This window comes from Antrostomus carolinensis, unplaced genomic scaffold (assembly GCF_000700745.2).
Source record: "Antrostomus carolinensis isolate BGI_N321 unplaced genomic scaffold, ASM70074v2 scaffold18203, whole genome shotgun sequence".
Lineage (NCBI taxonomy): Eukaryota > Metazoa > Chordata > Aves > Caprimulgiformes > Caprimulgidae > Antrostomus > Antrostomus carolinensis.
The window spans coordinates 22,470-42,560 of record NW_010304664.1 but is presented as its reverse complement, the minus strand read 5'-3'; the positions used below and the strand labels follow the sequence as shown (position 1 = coordinate 42,560).

General features: G+C 38.2%; 1 protein-coding gene across 1 annotated transcript in view; it reads left to right on the top strand.

The window, feature by feature from the left end:
* The first annotated feature begins 1,010 nt into the window (after positions 1-1,010).
* Positions 1,011-20,091, top strand: part of ZNHIT6 (zinc finger HIT-type containing 6) — a 29,939-nt gene continuing 10,858 nt past the window's right edge. Inside the window, exons 1-8 of the mRNA XM_010164533.1 lie at positions 1,011-1,015; positions 1,105-1,170; positions 1,260-1,366; positions 1,452-1,537; positions 2,272-2,375; positions 10,531-10,599; positions 11,407-11,487; positions 11,992-12,072. Of these exons, the coding sequence (XP_010162835.1) occupies positions 1,011-1,015; positions 1,105-1,170; positions 1,260-1,366; positions 1,452-1,537; positions 2,272-2,375; positions 10,531-10,599; positions 11,407-11,487; positions 11,992-12,072 (599 nt within the window). The remainder of the gene's footprint in view (positions 1,016-1,104; positions 1,171-1,259; positions 1,367-1,451; positions 1,538-2,271; positions 2,376-10,530; positions 10,600-11,406; positions 11,488-11,991; positions 12,073-20,091) is intronic.

Genomic DNA, 20,091 nt, shown 5'->3' with positions numbered 1-20,091 from the left:
TGTGCGCGTTAGGTGGGGTCTGCGCGCAGGTGAGGCGTGGGGAGGTTGCAGCGGAACCGCGGAGGCACTTGGGGCCTGTGGAGGTGCTGAGCAAAGGGATAAAGGAAACCTCGTTCACAGTAATTCCTGTTTCTGTTTTCCAGTGTATGAAACGCTTTTTTTCTGTTCTTCTAATACTTGGTGCTGCCAGACTGTACTGCTGAGCTTGCCCCTCACACCTTCGCCGACAGCTAGCAGCAAGCGCGTGGTGGGGAGAGGAAGAAGGATAGTTTGATGTTTACATTTTCCTTCTGGTAGCTAAAAGTGGTGGGTTTGTGACATTCTTGAAAACTTGACTGATGGGGAAGGAGGGTTATTTCCCTTCGCTGTTTGTTGGAGTTAAAATAAATTAAAAATTGTGATTGTTTCAGTTAATATGTCAGAACGCTTTTCCTAAGAATAGGAGAGGCATCTGTTGTAGTAGCCTAGTAAAAAAGCAGAAGATTGTAGAGGAAACTTTTTTTTAATGAGATAATATTCGTTAGCTATATTCATAAAGTTTGCACATTGTGCCTGAGAGGTTCACTGACTGCTAACAGCCAAAATAATTTTGCTGATGATATTATCATGGTTTTTCTGCTTCATTGAAAAAATGGGATGCAGTGTTCAGGTTTGAGTGTGAAGCCTCAACATTTATTTTCCATCTGCCCAAAACCAGGAGCATTATAAGCCAGCATGGTATAGTGCGCATTACAGGTGATGTAAATGGAGAAAAGCACTGATACAGCCAGGCCACAAAGCATAAACTGATACAGCCTTGCTGTGCTTCCCATTGCTCTGCAGTTAGCATAGGGGTTTTCTCTTTCTTTCAAGCATCTGTGGTGTTTTAATCTAGGTGAGACCTACGTATGTGTTTGGAGATACTCCCCATAGCGTGCGTTATTTTGTCTGCCACCTTATCTAATCCCAGATGTTTGTATTGTCTCTTTTTTCTTTAAGGTTCAGGTAACCGTTCCTGAAAATGCCGATCAATGGCGTAGTGCCTGGTTGTTGAGCAGGCATCTTCCCAGGCCAGTCAGGCACAAAAATACCGCTTTATTAAGAGGTACTTTTTACTTCTTTCAGGTGTGAAACATGTAGCAAAGAGGAAGCTAAGTACAGATGTCCACGATGTATGAAATATTCGTGCAGGTATCTGTTATCTGAATTGAACTGTTTTGGTTTTTTCCCCCACTCGTGCTGAACATGGCATGTTAATGTGTTTCTTTTTGTCATTGCAGTCTATTGTGTGTAAAGAAGCATAAGCTTGCACTGAGCTGTAATGGAGTCAGGGATAAAACAGCATTTGTTGCTGTAAATGACTTTACTGACTTGAACCTTCTGAGTGGTAAGAATATTCCTTGTACTTTTTAAAATTCATTGTTTTTACTAGTTTAGCACTACATTTTTCCTTGTTCTTTTTTTACTTTCAGATTATCGTTTCCTGGAAGATGTAGGAAGGACAGCTGATGCTGCTGCTCGTCATCCTACTGTGCATAGTCCAACAACAAAAAAACTTGTAAGTTTTAAATTAGCAGCTTGGTCTGTTGGAGATAGGTTTGGCTACCTTTGAATTCCTTGATTAGGACTGAGACAGTCCTAATCTAGATTTCAGAGCTGATACCTCTCTTACTAAGGTATGAATGACCTTGTATTTTAGAGACAGAAGTCAGAAGTCTCTATGTTTATGTAATAATAGTATTGATGACAACATCTGATTGCTTAAAATAGTAGGTTGCTAACAATGTACACTTTTACAACTGATGCATGACCATTCTTGCTCTTTGATGATAGCTGTGTGTTAAGAAAGCCTGAATGTTTCTTTCCACCCCCAGAACTTTTTTGAATTAAGTACAAAATTCCCAGGGAAAGAATGTGCACCCCTTCTGCTGGCAGAGTTGTAGCCCAAAGAAACAGCTCCATGGGTGGCCTTACACCCCCAGTGGCTGTCTGTGGCCTTCATGGTACGTTAAAGGACTTTTAGTATAAAGAGGTCATTGACATGTTTTTTAAACGTGGAAAAACTGCACTTGAAAATGTTTCAGGTAGTTTCTAGGCTTACTTTATTAACTTTTTCATTCATTATAGTTTGGGGTTTTTTTTAAGTTAAAGAAAGTACTTCATTAAACGTGGCCTTTTCTGCGATTTTCTCATAATTCCTGTCAGCCTTACTCTTTTATTGCTTAACTTTCAAGTCTAGAATATATTATTCAGGTTTTAAGAAAAAAAAAAATTGTTTTTATTTTTTGCTAGTTATATGGCTTGAGAAACAAAGCCCGAAGATGTAATATTGACCTGAGAACTCTGCCCATTGGATTTACAAAAAGAAGAGAAAATTCAACCACCTTCAATTGCATGTGAGTTTTCAGCTGGTTACAGTCAGCAATGTTTTGTTTTCACTAAATGCATAGTTATGAAATCTGAATTCATACCGATATGCTTGCTTTTAAAATCTGTTAGGTGCACAATTTTCTTACAAAAGCTATCTAGATTTACTATTTTGTACTGCAAGTTTTCATTTTTTAGGTTCTCTGAGCTCAGTTTAAGAGCTTATACGATTCATGCTTTATTTTGAAAAATACCAGCACTGAGTAACAGGAGGAAGAATCAGTGCTGTTGTGTTTTTCCACCTTTTAATTATCATTGAGTTTTGTTCCTGGAAAAATAAACCACTTCTTTTAAAGTTTATAATAGAGGATTGATACAGAGTGACTGCAAAAATCCCTCTCTCTGGAAACGCTGACTGTAAGTGTGACGAGTTGCTGCAGGTACAGTTACCTGTGGCGCACGCCGTGTTAGGAGTTGCTGTGCTGGAGGATGTAGATACGGATGCCTGATATGGCACAGCTTAGAGAGACATGTGCAGATGCAGATACAAATTCAGGAAAAAGGCTAAGAAGACTTTAAGTGTTCTTCCCTTTATCCACTCTGTGGGTTTTCTCTGATATCCAGAGTTTGTATTTTAAAGTATTTTCGCAATAAAAATAAAATTTTAAAAAATCATAATGGCAGGAAACAGGTCTAGAGTTCAGCTGGATGGTCAGCTGGCAAATATAAATGCCTTCTGAGCTTCTCGCAGTAATCAGCTGGGCCAGTTACCCTTGATGGCTCCTTCACTTGTTTTCTTCATGGTCTCAGTTTTGGTGGCCAGTTCTGCTTTCAGGATTCTTTCCTCTGCTGTCTGGGACGTGCAGAGCGCGGTCGGTGTCTGTCCGGGTGCGGTGCTGGCGGCTGGGCGCTGACCAGCCACCAGGAGTCTCTCTCTGACAAAGTAATAACCAGCCTGAGCAACTGCTCAGCGGGCTTGCCTCTATCATTTCTTCTTGTTCTGGGACAAAAGCTTAGTTTTCTGGTTTTGCAGATATTTTAACTTTTAGCAGAACATAAGGCATAAAATAGATGTAAGGGCGTAACCTTTCAAAGTTACATATTGTAGGCATTCTGCTAGAGAAAACCTGGGCTGGGTCAATGGAAAGAAAGGAAATCTGGGGCGTTTTCTCATCCATCCATCCCAAATTTATACCTCACTGAGGCTCTCCCTCACAACAGACCAGGGGATAGCCCTAAACCTTGCAGGTGTTAGTCACATGAGCAGAGACTGTCTCTGCACTGACTTTCTTTTCCTTGGCCATATGCTCTACCTTTTACACATATCTTGTGCTATTCTCATGTTGTTGAAGTATCTCAGGCTTAGAGCTAAGTTAAACTTTCCTAGGGAATTTCCTCAATATAAAACATTAAAAACTAACCTTGGTGTTTAGTTTGTTTGGGGTTTTTTGTTGTTTTTGTTTTTTTTAATTGGCATGTTTTGCTTATTCTCCTTACATGGTTCTTGAGGAATCCAACCTGAGGTTTGATTAAACCAGTGAGTTTCAGCCATTTAACACCTATCCCATGTGACTTAATGACACCCATAACATTTTGATGAATATTACATACAAATGGGGTAAAGCTGTGCAAACAGTTCCTTTATATGAGCTTAACACTTGATAGTGATATGTCTACTCTTCTGTAGATCTGAACCCCTTGTCAGTCAAGATTTGTAGAGGGGTTGCTCCAGAGGGTGGAAATTAGAAGCTGCTGTACATATGTGCATGGAAATCTGAGAACAGTCTTCTCTGATGTCCTCGTCACACTCTCAGTGTGAGCCAAGCTGTTAGATTGTACAAGGCAGGAATGAGAGTGATCCAAAACTAGGAAGTACAAGATGTATTCTTGTGTCATCTCCTGCCCCTGCCAGCTCTGGAGGACAGATCAATGGTTGTTCAGATGTGTTAACCAGACTCTTCATTTCCTGGTTTCCATTAGTTTGTTTGCTAAATTCAATGTTGTGAAAGCACATGTGACAATGCTGAGCAAGACATTGGTTTGGACTAACTTGTAGTACTGAGTATATAAGTAATGGAGGAACATTAGAAAGTAGAGTGTGAGTCTAGTTTGTGATGGGACATCTGACTTGGAGATAGTTTAGGACGCCTTATTCACAAATTATTTGTAACGTGCTGCTTCACCTGCCTTTCTCATGGTGTCCTTATTTGCCAATAAAAGGGATAGTTCCCTTTCTGAGTGTGTGCTGCCATGGAGTTGGGGTGGCCTGCTGGGACAGGGAGCCTTTGTAAAAGGCATGGAGGAAGTGACCAGGTTGGGATGAGGGCTGGGAAAATGGGAAGAAGGGAGGGAGCCAGCAGCTCTGTGGCTCCTGGTTCCCTGGCAGGAGGTGATGACAGCCCTGAGACACTGAGACAGGGCAGTGCAGCTCCCTCAGCTCTGCAGTCTGTGCTGCCCTGCACCGCTGCTTACACTGGCAGGGGCATCTCCACCCAGCTGCCTCCCCGCTCCGTTCACGGCACCTCCCAGACAACATCCTTCTTCCCTCTCCTCTCTTCCAAGAGGGGCCAGAGGTCTGCAAGTCTCCTCACTGGTAGAAGGCATGCCTGCAGCTTGGGAGTGTTGAGTCAGGTTATATATATGGGAGAAGAAGGAATCTTTTTCGTTATCTCTCTTCTTTGATTTAATTCTGAGAACAAAATATAGTGTGGAGATTTGGGATTAGCATCAATTAAGAGATCATTAGTGTTACAAAAGCTGCTTTGCAGTACACCTGAAAACCCTAAAATGTCAACTCTCATCCTTATCTAGATAGAGATAATAAAAATTAATTGTTTGAGGTGTTGCTGATCTTGAGAATTTACCAAGGAGTTATCTGAGCTGGGTTTTGCGCTAATATCACACTGTTGGAGCTGTTAAACTTGAAGTTAGTTGTTACTTAGTACATAGTTTTGCTTGCTTTCTAGGACCCATCAAAGTAAGTTCCCAGGCAAAGGAATGCTACTCTGGAGTGATCAGAGAGCAGAACGTTCATGCATTTCAGTAAATTAGTAGTTTTTCAGAACATTCCTCATGTGAAGATGAGTAGTAAGTTCTGTACCTGAGATTTTTTTTTTTTAGCAACTGAAATGTTTTATTTTCATAGTAAATATGATGGTAATTTTATTTATTTGCAGAAGTTAAAGAGGGCAATAGTTTTATTCTTTAAAGATGATTACCGTTTGGGTTACTTGGCCTTGACAGTGTCCCTTTGATTTATACAGGACTCTCAGTTCAAGCCCAGCACGTTTGATTATTGCAACACATATGGTTAGTAACATCTGCTGCTGTTGGGAGGCCCCTTGATAGAAGACCATATGTGTTAGAAAAGTCCATTTCAGTTTCTTCATTGATTTTCTTGCTGTTTACTGTAACTAGGAAACATATGAACTCTCAGTAGAAATATTTTAGATTTACTGTTTTTACATCAAATCCAGAAATTAGCTTGATGAAGTTTCAAGAAAACTGAGACATACCCTTTTGTGTACTGTTGTTAGAAGTGCAACAAAGTCACTTGGGCACTAGGAGTGCAGAGTTTGGGGATGGCAGGGCAGAGGAAATCATCACACTTCTGCATGTTCTCTTGTTTTTATTTTTCTTTTAATCTACAAGAGAATCTATTCACTCACTTTGTCTGAATCTTCATAGCTTAAGAAAGTTGAGAAAGGCATTATTATGATTCAAAGGTATAGATACTGAATGCCTAGTATTTCAATTAAACTTAAATGCATTAGGTGAGAGTACCAGGTATTATCAAATTAAAGGAAAACTGGTCCTTAATCTTCTTTATGTCCTTTTCATCCCTTTCATCAATTCAAAATAACATAGACAAGAAATACTACAGTATTTGCCCTTTGATGTAAGATGTCCTGTACACTATTTTAAAAACATTTTAAGAATATTAATTGCTAACTAGAAACAAAATCATCAGTGTCTTTGGCAGGCTGGCAGTGAAGTACTTCTGCAGAGCCAGAACTGCAATTGGTATCTTAAAATGTGCTTAATTTGGAATTTTTTGTCAATACTTTATTTTACATGTGTGTGTATATATACACACACACATTTAAAAAGGTTTTATGTATATAGATTCCACTGCAATCTGGGCAAAATAGACTGTTCAGAGGAAACCTAGGTAAGAAAGTAAAGTTTTTTGAGATATTTCATAAGTATTTTAAGAAATACATAAACATTGGACCCTCCTAAAAATTTGCCAGGGCACTTAAGTGGTATGGCCAAGTCCCAGAATCCTTTATCTGTCCTTTAATCCCCAGCAGCTGTACTGCCTACAGCCACAGTACTTGGAGCATCTTCCTAGGTACTACATGAGCAGTAAAAGATAGTGACAATTTTTGCAGTTGTCCTGAGAGCTAGACAGAGGTAACAGCCCCTTTATATATGCTGCTGCTGTCTTTGTAACATTAGAAATAAAAATCTTTCAGTTGTTGCAGTGAAAAATTTAAAAATCATTTACATGTAGTTCTGTGAAACCTACAGTTGATTGCAGAAATTATTTTTTTTTTAAGTTTTAGGAGGAATGAACAGGAGAAAGTTACTTTGCTTTAGAAGAACAGCAATTGCAAAACAGCCGGTGCATTTCTGAACCTAATTTGCAACTACGTCTCACGCAGAGGAAGAGGTGCTTGGCTCCTCTTTTTCTCTCTGATCAGTTTCCATGCTTCTGAAATAGCCAAAATAGGATGCGAAGCCAAGCAGTGCAGCGATGGGCTATAATGGTGCTTTTACTGACATCAGGGATGTGCTTGTGCCTCATCCAGGTCTCTGCCGTTTGGTAGTTTTACAGTCAGTGCCTTGGCATTCAGGAAGACGGTGGCGTGGCGTTCTGTGGCAGCTGAGCAGCACCGAGCACTTCATGCAGGGAGCTGTTACTCAACTGCGGATGACTTACTCAATTAAGCATTTTCGTTTAGAAAATGAACATAGTGTATGTCAGTTGTATTTGAAGGAAATACTATCCCAGTGAGCCATAATGGAAAATGAAGTCAGTGAGATCTGGAGCCAGGATATCTAATTTTAATCAGAACTTGATGTGAAGCAGCTTTGATAGCATCTACAGTTGACATCAAATTCTCTAACTGGGCAGAGATCAGTGATGGTGAGCGATGCTTCCCTTTAATAACAGGCACCCAGCAAGTTGTTTTCAAGACTTCGTTGTACAGTGAAGAGTATGAAGCTATTCCAAGCTTCGTTTTTCCTTGCCTTCTTCTACCTAGTTCTTAATCTCTTACTTCTTTCTGCTTGCCATTTACTGTCAGCTGAGAGTACTTGGAATACATATGAAGTAATTAACTGCAGTTTTGGTATTAATGTGCTGGGAAAAAACCAAACCCCAACATTTCTCTTTTTTCCAAAGTGCAACTTTTTGACAAGTAATAGCTCTTTCTGTGCACTATTCCATAGACTAGGTTGTGCCTGGAAGGGGGAGGGAGAGTGAAAGTCTGAAAATATCCCTCTTAAGCTGATTATACAGCTGTAGTGATGAGCTGAATCTGCCTCAGTGAGCCCGCAGGGAACTGGTCTTGCATGTGAAATCAGAATGTGCTTTGTGATGACCGTTTGTGCAGACATGTGGAGAGTATTCCCAACAAGTTGCAGATAGCTAGAAGTACTTCTGGAGTGTTTCTTTTTTAAGTGCCTGTGTTGGAGACAGCCCTCTAGGCCACATACATGTTTCTGTGCACTGTGTCACGGTTTGTGTGTTTCCACTTGGGAGAGGAAGATCTGCAGTACCCCCATCGCTTTGGCTCTCTTGGTTTATAAAACTGACAAGAAGAAAGCCTGTATCACAGGAAGGGTTGATCACTTAGAGTAGGAAAACATGATCTGTTTGAAAAAAGTAGTGAAAGATCATGAGTTACAGGGAAAAATGCTAGAAAGCCCTATTGTAGTTGATTACATATTAAGAAAACCTCATCTGAACACTCCATATAAGTACTTTAATAAATGTGCCCATCATTAGTGTTTCCTGTGGCTAATGATGGTGACCCTATTTCTATGTCTAAAGATTATCAACTTTTACTAAAGTCTCCTTGAGAACATGCTTTCAATTAATATCATACTGTATTAAATGCCAGATACTAACATACATCCGAGAGAGGAATCACGAGCTTGTTAACCACAAGTCAACTGAACTGATTCCATAACCCTGTCGATACTCCGGTTTGTTCTGTGTGGTAGCATTGATGCTTCCTTTAGCTGTCAAGATGAAGAATTGCACAACCTTGTTTCACCCATCTTGTAAAAAACATCAGAAATTCCACTCACTGCTTTTGACTTATTTCAAAACCTTTTTCGGTTTGTTAATTTAAGTATCATACCAATATGCAAAATAGCATAAAATTCATGAGGCAAGATACTATGTCAGCTTCTGGTTATTTATATGCTATGTAATTAATAATGATCTCTGTGTTATCCTCCAGCTCTGGTCATACAATCTTCTTACCTCTTTCAGACCTAATGTGCTCTAACTTCACCTTCTCATCTAAGGAAAGCACTCTCATTCTCAGCTTTAACAAACATGACCAGGTAGAGGGAAAGAATCACAAGGTGTGCTGCACAACTTTGCTGAGTCACATGCTGCTTTGGGGACCTTGGCTTTCACTAGTTTGTTTTATTCTAATTATTAGCTTCTTGGAGCTAGGATTCTTGCTTGCTTTTTTTTTTTTTTTGTGAGCACTAACACTTCTGATTTTACTTATACTACAGGAAGTATAGTTCAGCTGTAAAGTTTTCAGTTTTCTCCTAGGAATGACTAGGTAAGGGAATGATTATTTATTTGATAAGAGTGCTTCTTATAAAGTGCTTGCATTTAAATATTGGTATCATAGTTAATCGAACTTAGCAGCCAACTTGTTTACTGTTTTGCTACTGGATGAATGTCAACAAGAACCTGCTGGATAATGTTTCATCTGCCTGATAAACAAGTTAACATGTTGGAACAACACTGTGTTTACTTTTAATTCTAGTATCGGAATCTTTGCATAACTGATGATGATGATCCTTGATATAAGGATTCACAGATCTTAAGTAGTGTTAAAATTTATCTTTATTTATTTTTTTTTTTTTAAAGAGGAGGAGTACCATTAGATGTTCCTGTGCTTCATATAGATGTCTGGCCTCCGATTTGTAAATGGTAGTAGCTCCCTCCTTCCTCCTCCAAGTCTTTGCAGTTTGTCGTGAGTGTAAAATTCTGAACCAGAGCAAAGGGACATGCACTCTACCTTTTAGTCTGTGCTTTGTCTTAGGAGATTTCTTTTAGAAAAATATTGTTACACTCACCATACCAAATGGGAAAATTTGGAGCAATGGAAGGAAAAATGCTTTGTCTTAAGTCAATATTGACTTCAGCAGTGTTACTGCAGGTGAGTAAAAAGGCAAAAGAGATTTCCTAATCTAGCAAAGTATTCTGCAGGTGATACTGCCTTTGTTAAGATGCTATTGCACTGGAACCATGCTTCAGTAGCTTCTGTTCTCAGGTATGAATTATGCTAGCTGAAATGGGAAAATGAGTCTTTAACCTAACAAACTAGAGAAGGGAACATGACATCAATTTTGGTCTCTACCAAAGCTTCCTGATCTTTCTGTAAAACACTTATTCTTTCTAACTTCTGTTATCCATGTTATGCCGAGTTGGAGCTTCCCTCCCTGCCCATGACACATTTTCTATTTAGGTAATCACTGCTGTGAAAAGGTGAGGCCCCTGTTTTATGTATAACCTGTCCTCAGCTGGGACCCCTGGCTATTACTGTTGCACAGGTTTGACATTCTGTCCTGGGTGCCAAAAAGCATTTTCCTTTTCTGAATTAAAAAGGCAGCTATACATATAGAAAATCAGCTGGAAGATATTCTCTCTTAAAATGTGAAATGCTGTTGGTCAGTTAATTGGTGATATCTTACCTGTATTTCTAAGGAACAGATTTTTTTTTATCCCATGAGGACTTGAAATTCAGCAGGCTCCAGGAGTAGTGCATCTTTCAAAGTGCCTTGCAGCTTCTCTGCGTGCCATTCAAAATCTTGACTATATATGTTCTTCTGCAACCACGTTGTAGGCTACTGAGCTTTATCATAGAAAAAACAAGTAGCGGTTACCAGCTAGCATTAAGAATATGCATTTCTTTTTCTTTTCAGGGAGAAAAAGTTCTATTGGCATTTGAAGCTTGTATTTCCTCACTGTCATGCTGAATACACTTTAAAAAGGTACAGAGCTTGAAAAACAGATTTTTTTTTTAACTTTTAAACTAGTCTGCTGAAATTGAACTGCAAAACATTTTGATCAGTTCTTACCTACTTCTATTATACAACATCAACTTGAATATTATTTTTCGTCTTAATTAAAAGGGCATTTAAATTGAAAAAAATACTTAAAGTTGTGTAGCCCTTTCCTCTTTGAAAGCTAGTGGGGTTTTCAAATTTGGCAAAATCTTTGATTGCTAGTCCTTTTCTCTATGTAAATAGAGAAACTTGTATATTCGTGATGGTGATATCCCATACACCTAACATATTCTGTTCTCATGGAGCAGACAGTTCAGCAAGATTTGCCATCCCTTCTTACCTGCCCACTGGAGATGACCTTCATATAGGATGAAATTGTTGCCTTGTTTGCTTCGTCAGAAATCCCACAATCACATTTTGCAAAGGCCAAAAAAATAAGCTTTTGTTGACAAATCTTTCTCCTTTTTTTCCTAGCCTGGAGGGTGATGAGAAGTATACCCTTGTCTGCTTGTAGGGCTGTAGGAACAGGATGTACCTGCTGCAGGGTTAGAAACTGGAGATATGCATCTGTTTACTCCTTGTAGATGCCAGCAAAGTCCCAGTGTTGAAACTGAGATAAAGCTGTCAATTACCTATGCTGTATTGATACACATTTATGATCCTCCCATAAACTACTCCGTTGTGCCACTGTAGTGTGAAAATGTACAGCTTCCTCCAAATGACTCACATAATAAATTTTTGTGTACATGATGAACCATGTCTTATGTATTTGATTTTTATCTTTGATGAAAGGGTGCCTGACGATAAAACACTTGCTGATATCCTTAAGCCGTACATTGATCCAGTGGAGGCAGATCCTGTAGTCTGTCAAAGGTGTGTACTGAATAACTTTTCTGCCTAGTTCATCTAATGCAGTAAGGGAATGGTTCTGATTAAATAGCTTAAACTAGCTGCATTTCCAGCATGCAGAACTGAGTTCCCAGTCAGCAGTACATCTTTAATTCCTGTGATGAAAACCATTCTCACATTCACTAACCAACTAACCCTGGAGTACAGCCACCAAATTTAAGGAAAAGATTAAGAAATTGACTCAAGGCATAAAGATCAAATAAAGCAACTGTAATTCTAAAAAATGTAACCATAATTAACCTCAGTGAGGGTGATGGTGAGTCTTTTCTTTGGAGTAATTTGAAAAATATACAAGTAATTATAGCCTTCATTTATAGGAAATACTTAGTATTTTGCCAATTATTGTCTTTAGGAAGGAAGATATACTTTTGACTGTTAACATGCAAAAGATATCCCTCTTTCATGGATGATAGGAAGAAAAGTCATTGTACATCATTGTTTCTTTATCTCTTTTGCTTTTTTTTTCAGATTAAAAATCTATACAATGTCTCCTCAGTCAGATGTACAAATTTTAATGAAAATAGAAAACAGGAAACAAAATTCTGTCAGGTAAGGTGGTTCTTAATTTTGTATGTTTATTAATTAAAAATAGCAAAAAGAAATTTCTTAGATATTTCTTAGCCTTTAATATTACAAATGAAGGTTATGTAGTCTCGTGGGTTAAACTTCAGTAAGTATTTACCAGCCATTTTAAAAATGATTCAGCAAAAATGTTATTTCTTTGTCTTTTAATATGTCAGCACTGACATTTCTGTGCGGTTACTGAGTAGTAAATTCAGGTGACTCACACTTGGACAATTTAAGAAGCTAGGGGCACTCACAGCTGCATTTGTGGAATAGTGAGTGTGCTTGTACCTGAGCCACTTCAGCTACAGTCCATGCAAATGTAACAGTGTCTGCAGCAAATATAGGTTTGTGTTAAAATACTAAATTACGGTATTGTCCAGCAGAAATGTAAACATCCATTCCCTTCTGCATGTTCCTCTGAGGATATGTTAGCCTACCCAACAGAGTTGAAGTGATAGTTAAGGAGAGCTGTCTTTTTAAATCACTGCAGCAAAAATTATGTGCTTATCAGCATCCAGTCACTGTGTTTGAAATAATACATTTTTCTCAAAGTTACTAGCTCGTCAGTCTTCATGTTACCATATTTCTGGGTGTGGGCTTTTAAGTCTCCAGAATTCAGACTTGTGCAGAATTCTTTTCTTTGTTTCCAGAACAGACAATAGTCTTGAACTTCAAAATTAAACTTTAAAGAAATATTTTTTTGTTGGTATAAATACCATTTTGAACACTCCACCCTGTTGTCATTGTTACTGAAAAGGGTATGTACCAGCTTAATATCATAGCTTATTGTGGTTGACCAGTGATTCCTAGTTAGGGTTCTTAAAGTACATTCTTTTCTTCAAATGTAAGAGATGTAAATAATATGCTTCCATGAAGCATGGTATATTATTTCTAAGGGGGGAAGAAGGTATATTAAGAAAAATGTTAGTTGTAACTGAGCTTCCTGTTTGTGCTGTATTTTTCACAGTAAGTACTATTTAAAAATGTGTAACGTACTTTGAAATTCAAGCCCCAAACTCTTCATGGTTTTGATTTTTTTTTTCTTATTTTTTTTTGCCCTCTTTGCAATTGTTATTTGAAATATGATTGTAACATTTGCCAGCTAGAAACCTGATGGTTTTAAATGAAAGGTCTGGACTGATTTCCATTTAATTCAAGAATAGCCAAATTTGGGGTGTTTGGGGAAAAATTTAGAAATGCTGGTATTGTGAACTACCCTGGAAAGTTCATTGCAGAAGCACCTGGGCAGATGAAGTTTCCTCAGTTCTGTCTTTCTGGTGTATTTCCTGGTGCTCCATGAAGGGCCATTCAGCACAGGCACCTCAGCCCTACAGGTTGTATGTGCTGTTGCACCCACATAAAGAAGTCAGAGCTCAGCTCCAGGAAGTGAGATCAGAAACAATTTCACATTTAAAAAATATTTTCTAATGCACTCTTCTACTCATCTGTTAATAGTGATACTCAGGACAGGTTCCCAGAGCATGGACAACCTCTCTCCCTTTCTCAAGTATTAACTCAATTTAGTGCAGCAAAAACTGAAAATGCATTCAGTACGTTACTGCTCTACATCTTGTGGCAGTATGTGATTGGAAAGGCAGTATTCAAGCAATTATCTTTAATATTAATTTGTATTTTTAAAATACGGTAATTTATGCACAGGGAGTTTTTCTGTGGTATTTTAGTGCTTATTTTTTCATATTTGGGTTTTTTAGAAACAAAGAAAAAATGCTTTTGTAATAGCAGGTAAAGTTCACCTTTTAATCTTTTGAAGTATGGTACGTGAGTTGTGTAGAAGCCTTGGGAAGGAAGACAATTTAATATCAAAGTGGACCATCCCTTGTGCTCATCAGTTTCTTTTGTTACTTAACCATTTTCCTCATCTGAAATTTATATAATGCTAGCCCATAGATTTATTGGGAGAGAATCATTTTTCATGAAGTCTTTTAGAAGAATCTCAGGAGTTGTGCTACACTTAAATATCCTTAAGTTTGAGCCTTATCTGTCTTCCCAGAATCAGCTTTGTTGGTTGATATTAAAGTCACAGTAATTAGCATTTATCCCACTTAGTGAATGTAAAGTTTAAAAATAACTGTAGAAAGCTAAAATAGGTAAGTTTTTTGACTTGAGGAATGCAATTCCTCACTTGGAAATTATGTGAAACTTCATATCAGTTGGGGGAGCAGGCCCAGCTGTGGCAGTGCGGACGGGTCAAGGAAACAGCACACTGAAAAAAAATCCACTTTTGAAAGGAAAGAACAAAGTTTATTTGAAATAATGGGACTGCTATGTCAGCAGAAAAACATCTTCTGTCAACATTAAGCCATATCTCTGCCAGCGGGCACCCTCAGTGCAGTTATGCCAGTGTAGTTGTTGTGATGAAGACTCTATTTAAATAGGGAATTTAAATTTTTACTGTAGTTGCATTACAGTTAAGTATGACATAATTTATTTTGATTTCTTCTCCTTTTGGCTCCCCCCAGTTAAATTAATTTTATGTTTATGGCTCTCATTCTATGAATCAATACCTGGAGTTGCAGTGGAAGTACTTGCAATTTAAACAGGACTGGCTTGCTGTTTAGTGGTGTTCAGTCTGGAACAAAAGCTGGGCGCAGACAAGCTCTCTCAAGTTTCTTTATCCATACTTCTTTAACAGCAGGGAGCTGTTAACTGCAGGTTTGTGTAGCCTTGAGTGCCACTGTCAGCTCAGAGTAATTTCCCATCCTGTGCCACCTCATTCTGCGTGGTTTTAGGCAGTATGTTCCTGTATGGCAAAATCATCTTCCATCGCTCTCTGGACAGACTGGAGAATTACAGTTGGTGTAGTCTACTAGGACATGCAAGTCTACATGAATGTTGTGTTATCCAAAATTTCCCCTTTGCCAACCACAAAAATTCTTTCTCCACAAGCACTAGATAGTAGAAAGGCTGTAAATGTACATTGTTGAATTGGATGTTGTTTTTAGGCTTAGCAGAAACTTTTGAAAAAAATACTTTTCATAGTTACAATTACGTATTATTGAGGAAGTGCAGTGGTGTTTCAGAGGATATCTAAGCAGGATTATTATGGGTTATAAAATGTTAGTCTTCTAGTTTTAAGATAAGTATGATACAGAAGGATTTTAGTATTTCCTGCAATTGTTTATGAAACAGGAGTTTGTGGTTTAGCTTTGGCTGTTTTCTGTATTTCACAGCAAATAGTCCTTTTAGTTTGAAAGTCCTTTGCAGAATGCTTTAAATTTTTTGGGTTTTCTTTTTTTCTTTCTCCAGAAGTAAAATTAGCCATGTAGTACAGATTTCTGCTTCCTCACAGGAGTTCTGCAAAACTTCAGAAAGCAACTGGATAAATCCACTGGTGTGCCAATACCATGGATAGCTGCCAAAGAACATGGTGTTTGCCTTCTTCCTGCTAGGTGCCTTTTATCATCAGTGGTGACAGTTCTTGGAGAACTTTGTGATAAGCTCTTATTTCTGTCTTCTCTAAAATCAGCGTGTAAGAATTGCTTTCAGTATGTATTTCAGTACTTACTTGGAGTAACCTAAAGCATAATCACTCCTCGTGTGCTCTTCTCCCTAATTGTCATCTAGTGCTCTGTAAGACTATAGCTGTTACAGTACTTGATAGTTTTCTCATTAGCTGCACTTACTTTATAAGGAATCTTATGAAGGAGGGTTTGAAAAAGGGAGTGTTACACAATTCTCCCTTTAAAACCATGGTTTGGAAAAATTCTGTGTTTGAATGGGTTATAATAGTTTTCCATTTGGTGGTGCTTTCCTCTATCACCTGTTATGCAATATGTAGTTGGTGGTTGGTGTCCATTCTCTTCTCGGCTATAACTATTCCAAGAAAGGTTTAACTGATGCCTCTTGGATGATTTTTACAGTCTACATTCTTTCATAAAGTAGTCTTTTCTTTCTTCAGCATAAATTAGTGTCCTGACTGTCTTCAGTCCTTTATTTGGGATGCCTTCAGAGTGACTTCATATGGTACGACTATTGCTTTTTCCACTAAGGAAACTAAAGATACAACTGCCAAATTATACAATCTGGTTTGGGAAATACACCTTATTTTCCTGAGGATTGCCTTACTGAGCTTTGTGTAACAAAGAAAAAATAACAACAACCAAACAAAAAAACAGAAACAAAAACCAAACCTACCTCCCCAAAAAAGAATTCCTAAATCTGACAAACCTTTGATTTTTCTTGTAAGTTAGTTAATGGTCAAAGTTGGCTTCTTCATAGCACCAGATATTTAATTTAAAAGTTATTTATTTATCCTTGTTGTATAAGATGATCCTATTGTTAGAAGAGAAATAACTGCAGCTGACTTGGTTTACAGTAGATATTTTAATCTGGGACAACTAAATAAATCTTAATGAGGTTAAACCACACAAACATAATATCTCTTTTACTCGATTCAGTAATATCTTGCAGGAATCTAGTTTACATAGTTGTCTGTCTTTAATCACATGCATTTAGTTTAATGGAATTAAAAAATAATGCCTTCTTAGACATCAGTGTTAGGTCTTTGTATATAGTAATTTTCTTCCTTGCCTGTTAATATATCCAGAATTACATATGAACATTTTTTTCAGAATAAGTTGTTGTAGAAGAGTTTTTGAGATGTAAAGATATCAAGTAAGCACTGACAGAATATTTAGGTGCTTGGAAAATGTAGTCCGGTTGGCCTTAAAAGCTTTGCAAAGCCCACTGCTTTCAATGGACCATATCCTTCAAGGAGCTGGAGTACAGAGCAATACCAGACTGCGTCCTCTATCTTTCCTGCTGTAAAACTGCCACACCATGCCGGGATGTGTATAGAATCAGTCGAAGCATTGGTTTTTATGTCAGTAGTACCGGTGCAGCTCAATGCTTCAATTACTCAGAAAGCCAAAAATATCAAAAGCATTTTTGTACCAGCTCCAACATCAAGGGGCTTCTTAGTCTCTGTGGTGACATTGACTGGTGCACATGAGAATACTGATGTGTTTGCCACTTAATTCTTGTGGACCACAGAGAAGAAAATCTGCTAAACAAGTGTCAGAGGTTCTTCTCTACTAAATGCCATTGCTTTATGGTGGTGAACACTTATTTTGCTTTAACTGATCCAATGCAGTTGCTTCCCAGAAGGCTGGATGATGTTAGTAATTTTGGAGCACTTCCCTGTCTCAAGATCAGCTGGCAGAACTGAAAGTTATTTCCTTGGATGACTGAGTTCTATGCTCAAAGAGAATTTTCTTTTGTAGTCTATTGTTTTTAAATAACTAAGGGTTAGATCACATTAGTAGGTCGCAGTAGTCACAGTAATAGATTAAGGAAGATGAAGTAAGTTTTTTTGCTTTAGTGTGTGGAAGACATAAATATGCCAACAAACTTTTAGAAAATCATCTTAGAATTCAAAGAGTAATATAAATGTAATGGAACCAAATCTGTTTAAATGCAGTATTTATATTGTATTATTTATTTTCCTGTCATTAAAAATGTCTATTAGGTATTCGTTTTGTCAGTGATTTTAAGATTATCAAAAACTGTTATATTTAAATACATTGCAGATAGCCTCAAATATTGATAGTGTTATTTTTTTCCTTAAATTTTCATACCATCTTCCTAGGGCTCTTTATTCTGCATTGTCATTTGTGAGTAACTTCACGTAAAATCCACAGACCTTATAGTCTTTGCTTTCTGCTTTTCATACATAATTCAGTTGCTTTTAAAAAAATCACCGCTATTAGTGTGGTACATGGATCAATTCTCTTTATCATCATATTATGATCTCATTTCAAAAATACTACTTCATCTAGCAAAACAAATGTACTAGAAATGGCATGTTTCAAGCATTATTTCCTTCTTTGCATTTTCTGCAAATGTTGAAAAGTGTGGGGTGGCTTATTTAAGATTCTCTGGCCTTACTTAGGAAGCAATTTCTCTTCACATTTGTGTAGTACGTGGTATACATGAGGCAGGAATTAAGGATACAAATCCCTGGCTGAACTGCTGGCATTGGCATGAGTTGGAACAGACTCCAAGCTGGCTATAACCTATGCCAGCAGAAGATTGACAGTAGAATTCATTACTCCTCTCTAGCTCGCAGCAGCTGGCACAAAAGCAGCTCTGCCAGCTTTACAAAAGCAGGGAGTGAGCTTACAATAGTCATTCTTCACTGCACAACTGTAGCCAGGCTCAGGCGACTTTGTACTGTTCAAGGGGAAATAGAATTTGGTCTGTAGTCTGTTTCTTAAACACAGCGCTCCTGTGTATTAATACTTGCAGCTGTTTTTTCCCAGAGTGTTAGGTTTTATTTTGTGGGTTGTTTTTTGTTGTTTTTTTTTTTTTAAACTTCAGCTTTTCTTACCGAATACTTTGTTACATTTTCTTATAGGTCATTTCGGGCTTTCTAGTTTTGTTACCGCAGCCATTTCAGTGTCATTTTTCACTTGCCCCTTCTTTATCTGAACATGAGTCTCCTTGCTGACAAAAGTGCTGCAGAACAACAGCTGCCAGGATACGCAGCTTTTACTGTAAAAAGTAGTCACTTTTCCTTCCTATCTGTTTATGTTTTTCATTGAAATCCTGTATTACACAACATAGATGGAAAACAGAAAACTAGTCATGGCTGAGTATAAGAAGTGTGTATGGTCTGAATCTGTAGCATGCATAGCTAAATGTTTATGATGTCTGACTACAATTACTTGACCTTTGAGAAGATTTTTGGGATGATTCCAAAAACACAGAATTTATCCATCTTACCATCTTGAGCAATCATTCATTTTTTTACTTGAAAGGGATTCCTTTATGAACCAGTAGACAGCTGTTTTTTAAGGTAACAATCCAGCATTTTGTAACTCATGCTGAATTCCTTTGGATTAACTGTTTTATAATTAATGGTATTGCACTAGGGTTTCTGGAGTGTCCCAGCTAGAGAGTCGCTGACTGAGACACCTATTGCACAAAGATTTATTTGAAGTTATAGCCTCTGCTCCAAAATTCTGCAGTCTGTGTTGGAGCAAGTTAGATCCGGACCACTTATGGAGGAGAAATATGTGAGTAAGTAAAGAGGCGGAGGATGAGATAAGAATAAAAGTGTTAGTGTTGGCATCAGCCAGTGGTTTAGCCTGTCTAGTCATCTAGTGGTGTTCTGTAAGCACCACAGGCAGACCTAAAGACCTTCAGACCCTTCATGCTTGCAAAGCAGGTAGGCAGACCCCAAATTCTAAAACATAGAGAACTGTACACAGTACCCCCTTTTCTGCATTATAACTCGGCTGGAAGCATGGGAGCAGCATACCCAGCATATGCACAGGCAGATTTTCTCTCCTCTCTCTGAGGAAGTGTGCACCTGGGAAAGCCTGTTTCAAGAACAAATCTTGCAATTTGCTCCAGCCCACCACATCTCCTATGGAGATGGAAGAGAGAGGAACTTGACTGTGTAACTTATGCATGGTATGGAAAATTCCTTCATGGAAGTCCGTGTACTGTGTAACATGCACATTTAAGGCAGACTTGAAGGCAAGAAGACAGGCCGTGAAGTCTAAGAAAAGATTGCAGGTGGGAAAACAGTTGAATAATCTGTTGCACGTTGGCTGGGGGAAGGAGCTGGTAAAAATGGGCCATAGAGCAGAAATAATCTTGAAACCATTTGTCCTGTTCTGATCTAGCATAAGTGTTTTGAGGTGTACCAAGGGGTTTAATTCAACTGTATCTGCCTGGGTTGCTGTTAAAATATTTTTCTGAAGGAAAAAGAGGATTTGCTGCTAGTTTCTTGGAAGAAAAAGACACAGTAAGATGCTGACTTAAGGTGAGCTGAGTTTCTCCATTTTTGGGGACCAGGCAGCATGGGGAAGCTGGAGTAAAAGGCTTCTAGGAGCAAAAGTACAAACTCATTTGTGTTTGAGGGCAGTTGAAGTGAACTTGAAACGTGGCAGCATAGCCCTCAGTGCTTTCATAGAGGCGAGAACCTCATGTTCCATGTAGAAGAGAACCTCTTCATGTTCCAGTCAGGAAGAA